The sequence below is a fragment of the Puntigrus tetrazona genome, chromosome 8, assembly GCF_018831695.1.
Source record: "Puntigrus tetrazona isolate hp1 chromosome 8, ASM1883169v1, whole genome shotgun sequence".
NCBI lineage: Eukaryota > Metazoa > Chordata > Actinopteri > Cypriniformes > Cyprinidae > Puntigrus > Puntigrus tetrazona.
The window spans coordinates 7049488-7057933 of record NC_056706.1 but is presented as its reverse complement, the minus strand read 5'-3'; the positions used below and the strand labels follow the sequence as shown (position 1 = coordinate 7057933).

The window sequence follows — 8446 nt, the reverse complement described above, 5'->3', positions numbered from 1 at the left end:
AAATTAAATTACAGATGAGAAGGGGGAATTTACAGTGATTATGTGTAAACAATTTACAGATCGTTATGTACATAAGAAAGAAAGAGCAGGATATACAGGATATGTATAGACAATTTTACAAGAGTATGTACAGTGGATATGTACATACATTTACAAAGATATATACAGTGGAGTGCAATGAATGTTAACAGTGCATTTTTGTATTTTTGTTTTTAATGGGGTGGGTGGGGCAGACATCAGTGGGGGTAGAATTCAGTAGTGAGACAGCTCTGGTGAAAAGCTGTTTCTCAGTCTACTTGTTCTAGTCCGGGAATCTGAATCGCCTGCCAGATGGCAGGAGGGAAAACAGTTTGTGGGCAGGGTGAGAGGAGTCCTTAAGAATACTGCGTGCTCGACGCAAACAGTGTTTCTTCTGGATGTCCTCAATGGATGGAAGTGGAGTTCGGTGATGCGCTGGGCAGTTTTCACCACCCGCTGCAGTGCCTTACGCTCAGCAACAGAGCAGCTCCCATACCAGACTGTGACACAGTTTGTTAGGATGCTCTCTATTGTACAGCGATAGAAGTTCACCAGGATGGCTGAGGACAGCTGGTTCTTCTTAAGTTTCCTCAGAAAGAATAAACGCTGGTGAGCCTTCTTGACCAGGCTGGAGGTGTTGGTGATCCAGGACAGATCTTCAGAGATGTGGGTTCCCAGGAACTTGATGCATGAGACAGGCTCCACAGCAATCCCATTAATGTGGATGGGATCATGTGTGCCTCTTCTCACCTTCCTGAAGTCCACAATGAGCTCCTTGGTGGTGGTGGTGTTAAGGATATAAAATATATATATACACATGCTACAATCAAAGAGAATGAATTTATTAATAAACAATATTATTAATTAATAATATATATATATATATATATATATATATATATATATATATATATATATATATATATATATATATATATATATATATATATATTATATATTATTAATTAATAATATTTTTGATTAATAAATTCATTCTCTTTGATTGTAGCATGTTTGAAAAAAAAGCATGGCCATAACTGAACTTAAAAAAACACAAGAAATAAACCATTATCCCATTTCCCAAATTTTGCATATTATATTGACATATTATGTCATAAGCAACATTAATATTAACGCTGAAACATTAAAAGAAAATCATATACTTTTTTCAGCGTTTTCCGTTAGCTGCTTGTTTCCTTCTGACCTGTAAAAATCATTCCAGACCAATCTGACGACACAGTAAAAATAACAGAGTAGTAATAAATGGTGTAATAAATTATATCATATACACAATATTACGCTTATTATTAAACGTCAATTGTTTTACACCCTTTCAATGAAAACAAATCAATAAAAATGTAGATTAATAAAACAAATCTGTATTTTCATTTGTAAACATTAAGAGAAAAAACATGACACGATTAATCACGGATAGCTATTTCTAAAAGCACCTCATGGCGCGCTGTGACGCACGTACGTCTTTCGCTCAGCGCGCGCTGATGGCGGACAACAGCTACTTCACAGACGCCCAGAGAGTCCTGAGAGAGAAAGTCACTCCCAGAGACGCCCGTGCTGGGGCTGTAGCGCTGTCGTTGAGGCACCCGTCTCTGAAAGTAGAAGGAGGTTACTTTTAGTATCTTTCTGTTTCACTTTGAACGGGGTAATATGCGGGACCGGGAAATAGTGGACTGTGACAGACCGGACGGGATTTAGACAACGCAGGCGGCTCTGTAACTTAGTGACAGAAATAACAAAAGCCCCAAAAGAAGACGCTGCCCGACTCGAGGATACTATTATAGTCCGTCTGTGGATTTCTGCTCCGCCAGCATGAAGTTTGCGGAGCACCTGTCTGCCCATATTACTCCAGAATGGAGAAAACAATATATTCAATACGAGGTAAGAGATTTATGCTTTTTTTTTTCCCTTGGTGCATGTAGTTCGTAGTTGCGTCCCAGAGATTGTGAAGCAACTTGGAGGAAACAGTAAGAGGAAAACTTAGGCGGGTTATTTGATTTGAATAGGTTATAATTATGAGTATTGTGCAAGCTTTGAAATATTGTTTGTTATTATTTATATATACATATAAACGTAGCAGACATAAGGTGAAACAATAATGTGTCTGGAAAACAATTGCTAAATGCTTTTTATTTAGTTATTGATTGATTTTTTTTGCGATTTTTTTTTTCATTAAAATATGATAATCTACTAGTATTCATCATCAATATACATATATATTATTTGTCTTTTCGTGTTCTTTGATATTTTTCAATGAATCATTGGCAGTTTTTACATCCAGACATTTTTATGTTTAAATGTATTTATTAGTATTTTCCTTTTTTATATTTCAGTTCATAATGATTTTATTCTTGTTTATTGACACTCGCAGTCAGTCCACCTGGAGCAACCAAACACCTGCCTACACGTTTGTGACAAAGATCACATGTATATGTATATAAAATCTATGTATGTGTAATTTTTTTAATATAATAGAATTATAAAGTTACATTACGTAAAAACTCACCTAAAGTTATTCTTTTTTGGGATTAAGCCAGGAAGGTCATTTGATGTAATTAGTTTGCTCACCCACTTTATGTCTGCGGCAATTAATTTGCTGAGTGTAGGAGTTAAAATTATTTCTGCAGTAATATCTTTTTTCTTTTGAATAAAATTTTAGAATGAGGCTTGCTACAGCATTTAATATTTACAATAGTCTTGATTTCTGATGTAGCATTAAAATAACGTCATGAAAGATATTTCCCACTATATAAGGCAGGTTTAAAATGCACTTAATTTTCTTCATTCATAAAAGGTTTAAAACAGCTGCAGTCCATGGCTTTCAGGGTTTTCAACCACCTTTATTTTTATGAATTATGAACAAAGAGCTCTGAGAGATTCATGCTATATCCATCACTAAATATAACATGCCCTACTATCAAGCCTCTGCCTAAATAGAGTATAATTCCACTTGAAATAAAATATAATTAGGAAAAACCTTCTCAATTCAAAATTAAGCCATTATTATTTTTTATTATTATTACTATATAGAGCGTTGCGTGTAATTACTTTTTCTTATTCTGTTTTTATTGACCTCTAAACAGTGGATGGAAAAACGTTGAAGTGGTCATTCGAACTGTTGAATAATGAATGACTTCATGCATGATTTTAATCTGATGTTGGTTTATTTATTGTTTCTGTGCTGTGAAATTATTGACTGCACCCTTAGACAATAAATCAATGGTATTTGTTGTGTGATGGTGGATGGTCAGAGCTTCAGCATCCGTCTTGGTGCAAAGGAGGAGAAATCCTTTGTCTGGAGCGCTGAATCTGTAATCAGACGCAGAACCCAGACAAACATGAACTGTAGGCAAAAATATAAACAATACGCATTTTTCCCAGAAAATTGCCTATAAGAATCATTCTAGTATTTTTTTGTTGTTGTTTTGTTTTCACGTAGTTTGGCAGATTGATCAATATTGGATCATTTAATAGAAATGGATGCATCTGTTGCAGATATTCTCAGGTGCTTTAGTGAATGCTGCCTCTATGTCTGTTGCATCTAAGATTAATCTCAGTCGTCTTTGGGTGGACTTTCGGTGTCAAACCTCAGTTATTAGCTGCATGTGTCAATTTGCATGTGCAAATGAACTGCAGTGAGATTCCGGCTTGATCTGTCAAGGACGAGACAAAGGACTCAAGGAAAATTTTCATTCATAATGATCAACCTCCCATTTGATACTACCAGGGAATGTATGGATATGCGAGCTGTATTTACAATGTTTACATGACAGAGATATATGATTAGCAATATCCTTTCTGGCGCTGTACAGCCTTATCAATGAACTGTCTGGCTCTATTCTTTACATGCGGTGATAGATTGTGCAGAAGTGGGAGGCTCTGATTTTCATGGCAAGATGAAGACGAACATCTTTTTTCAACTGCGTTCGATACAATATGATCCACTGCAGCTCTGTCTTACGGAGTGTATCCCAAAGAAAAGCAGAATTTATTATTGTTTGGTCACTGAAGTCCCTCTGTGAGCAGTTAAGTCGTGATTACTAGATGGACTCGGTCTCTCCTCACCTATTGCTTTGCTGCCTGTGGCTGACAGTGCCGTAGAAAGTCAATGGGAAGCAGCCCCACAGGCTCTACGCAATAAAACTAGAGTCCATAAACTGATTTTCGGAACATTATAAAGAAAAAGAAAGTGAAAAGCTTCCTCTGCCCGTTCTTTAAAACTTTGAACTATGTGTGTTGTTCAATACTTTACGTAATGTCTTCAAAAGCAAATGTCCTTGAAATAATTGTGACTTATTGAGTGATTCGCATGCTAAGGTAGAAAGAAGGTTGCAGTAATAGAAGGGTGAAGGAAAGTTGATGACACACTTAGTCTCCCAGTTGATAAATTGACAAACTGATTGAGTGATAAATTAATGAGCTCTCACACTCCGGCTTGTGCATTTAAAGTAGCTGTAGTATCTTTAGTTTTTAAGGCTGATTAAGAAGGGAGAAAACGAACGTGAAGAAGGTGGTGTGGCATTCAACCATTACCTCTGAACACCAGAGGAACATCGTTATGGTTGTCAATTAAACAATCGTAATGTATATTTAGCATCTTATAGTTGAAACGACTTCATCAGGAGATTCATCTCATGTCAGTACTGATTATTGTAATGTGCTAATTAATTTCTGCTTAATTATAGAAAAGCAATACAACTCTATTAGAGAAAAAAATGACTGGTGGAGGATGGTGAAGTATATTCAACACGTTCACTTGTGTGTGAATGCTAAGGTGTTGTGGGTGGTTCCTAGGGGTCCGACATGCATTTTGAAGTGTTCTAAAAGTAGTTGGTTGTTGGGAGGTTGCTACTTCTGAGTGGTTTTCTCTATGGTTGCTATGTAGTTCTTGGCAGTTTCTTAGGCGTTGCTGTGCTAGATCTGAGATGTTCTATGTGGTTGATGCTCTGTTCTAGGCAGTCAATCCCTAATCAGGGCTTAGATCCTTTTAGAGATGGAGGATAAGATCAACATCTTAAATCACAATAGGCGTAATTTTATAACTATATATATATCACAATATAGATATTTTTGCTTTATACACTGTCTTTAAATAAGGATATGACCACAGTCTTATTTTCACAATAATTATATTTCACAGTAACAATATTTTTCACGATAATTATTTTTGCTTTAAATAAGGTCTTTAATATGTGAAAATTTTTATACCGTTTGAAATTTCATAATTATTGTCACCAGTGTCAGTTATCGCAAATTCAAGAAGTTCTTGCTGAAGACAACTATCTGCAGTTAATTAAGAATTGGAAACTAGTTAAGTTGGTAAAAATCAACTGTATAAATGAGCCTATTTTCAAAAAAGTGGCATGTTTTTAAAAAAAAATATTTAATAAATCACTAAAGTTAACAATGTGGCCATGAGCAATAGTTCTAGTGATATTTGCCTTGCTAAAAATATAATATAGCTTGTTTTGAGCGTGCATACAGTATATTTCTTCAAAGCAGCAGGTCTGCTTACTGGCTGGGACGTATGGATCTTGCTGGCTGACTTCACAGACCTGCTGTTCACACATGCACTGACACACACTTACACACACAAACACGTATACACACAGGGACTTGCGCTCCCTCTCCCACTGGGATGACATCTGCTGTCAGGCTCGCTGGACGCAAAGATCTGCCCAAACCTCACGCAGACTCATGCACACATATTTCTGGAGGACGGGCAGATGTATAGAACAAATGTATCCTGGTTACAGTCTTTGGTTGTATAACTTGAATACTCTAGAGAGCACATCTAGCCTTTGTGTCATCATCACCATTGCCATGGCAATGCCGCCATCTTGATGATTCTCTTATTTCATTGGTTGACACACTGGCCAGGCTTTGACCTTGAGTGTGAGATTTGGTTATAGTGAAAAGAAGTGTTCACAGCATCTGTACAGCCCCATGTTAATTGGCTTTGGTTGACGTTTCCCCTGAACGAAGGATGTCTGCTTAGCAAATAAATGTTCTTGATTGTGATTTGTCTTTTGTTGCGTCTAGATATGGATTTCAATCTATGCTATATATTGACTGTGCACTTCCCTGCACTGACAGCAGCTTATGTAGTAAACTGTCAGATAATGTTTCATCCCCTGTGCTAAATGTTTACACTCCAATAGATTTCATTTTATAAAGAAGTGAGTCTGTAAACTTCCACTGTAGAAGTGTGTTTTAATAAAAAATGCTTTATAGATATATAAAATGCTGAATTAACTTTTTTATTTTTCGTTTTACAATTTACCTGACAAAATTTGTCTATATGTATAATGTATTATTTTAATTTACATGTAGAATTTATAATTGAATATTACTATAATAATTACAGAACGGGTAGAAATGGATTGAATTGTCCTTAAAATTGCAGTTGCACTTTTTAAGCAAACGTTCTGAAATGAGCAAACATTTTTTAAAGCATACCTGTCAACCTTTTAAGATGCTTTTCACTTTTTTTTTATTATGACAGTATCTTCAATGCCACCCTGAAAATCTGTTTTGTTTTTGAATGTATGAAACTGCACCAATTACCAGATTAACCTTGCTTGCATGAAATCAAAAGCATTGAAATGACTAAAACAGCCCAATAGTTATGTGTTTTACAGCCAGAAGTATCTGGAAACAGACTTTGCATAATCGTCCAGTGTTTTTCATTATCTGCAAGGTTAATGGCATGCTTAGAGAAATATGTAATCATATTCCCAAGGAGCCGAAAGTTACCATTTCACTCAGAGTTTAATATTCATGTTTAAAGAAACAACAATACCCATATAACATGCTCGATCAGTGTTTGAAGTAACCTCAATTAGCCTACATATCCAGCCAGGTCAACTCTCTTTGCCATGACAAGTTGCCTTAATAGAATATGTAAGACTTCTGTACATCATTGCACTATTGACCTGCACCATAAGATTGTGATCTCATCATTGCCGTATCTATTTTTCTGACGCAGGCTTTCAAGGAGATGCTTTATGCGGCCCAGGACCAGGCCCCATCCATAGAAGGTAAGGAAACTCCCTTCTAAACATGCAACCGACCAAACCCTTTTTCCATTCTGTACTCGTTTCCACCACCCTAGAATGAACTCCTACTATAAATAGAAGAAATTTCAGCACTGCCGCATCTCTTGCAAGACAGTGGGGCAGCTCGGCATAGCTATAATTAATACAGGACGTCAGATGTCCGCCGAGGCGTGAGGTTGACAGGGTGCGATGGGAAAATAGTTTATCTGAGGCACTGTCGCAAAGAAGTAAACAGAGTTCTTTGGTTTCAAGTCATTGAGTCTCAAAGTGACGAAGCATTGATGTCATACTAATTTAAATGAGTCTGTTACCTCTGATTTCCTATTTGGTGGATGTTTCTAGGTAAACATTTGGTTAGAGACATTAGTGATGAAGTTTTATGTCTTGCTTTCATGTGGCGTTATATTACGTGACAAAGTATGACCCAACATGCTTTGCTGTGACATGAAATGATATGATGCCAGCATGAATTATTGTTTAAAGTGTCCTCTGAGACAGTCAGCTGGATCACGAATGATTGGATGTAAGTTTTGCCAGGAACAAGACTGAGCAAGCCATTCATAACAGTGCCAGACACCTGAAGAAGGTCCACACAGTTTGGCATCCGTCTTTTGGAGAACTAACAGCAAACAGCCCTCAGGAGTGTGTGTGTGTGTGTGTGTGTGTGTGTGTGTGTGTGTGTGTGTGTGTGTGTGTGTGTGTGTGTGTGTGTGTGTGTGTGTGTGTGTGCGCGTGGCGCGCGTATGTTTATAGGGTCCTGTCACACTAAAGAAGAGATGTTCTTTCCAGTCAGTGCTTCTGTATGTCTCTGTCAGACTTTGTGTGTGTGTCTGGCAGGCCACTTTGACCTTGTTTTTGGAATTCAGGGTTTCGTTGAGGTGGGAAATGAAAGCAAAGTTGGCATGTCTGTTCGTCAGGATAACAGATTTATTGTGTTTAAAACGTTTTGGGTGGAAAACAGGAAAATGGCTGAGCTGCATTTTAACTGGGTTTTGCTGACTGGCATACAAATAATCCACAGGTTGCTTGTAACTGTGATTTACTCAATAAAAACACCTGCATTGTAATTATTAGTGGTGATTTCTGTGGCAAGAACCTTATACTTACGGTTAGACATTTGAACTTAAATTTAGTGTTAAAATTCATCCCACAGATTTGCTCATACAGCTTATTGCAAAGAGTGTGCTATTACTTTTGTAAGCAATCAGACTTGTGTTTTTGTTTGCCAGGAAGAGGATGAAAAATGGGTGAATAATTAGATGTGCAATATATCTCTATCATATTGGTTATAGGCCAATAATACAGACTTTATTGGTTAGTGAAATGTGAATGCTTATTTAATAATTTTTTTTATG

The 8446-nt window shown here is 36.8% G+C and overlaps 1 protein-coding gene across 1 annotated transcript in view; it reads left to right on the top strand.

Annotated features, from left to right (window-relative positions):
- The first annotated feature begins 1504 nt into the window (after window positions 1–1504).
- xpr1a (xenotropic and polytropic retrovirus receptor 1a) overlaps window positions 1505–8446 on the top strand; it is a 181081-nt gene continuing 174139 nt past the window's right edge. Inside the window, 2 exon segments of the mRNA XM_043247046.1 lie at window positions 1505–1914; window positions 7022–7073. Coding sequence (XP_043102981.1) covers window positions 1846–1914; window positions 7022–7073 — 121 coding nt within the window. The 5' untranslated portion in view covers window positions 1505–1845.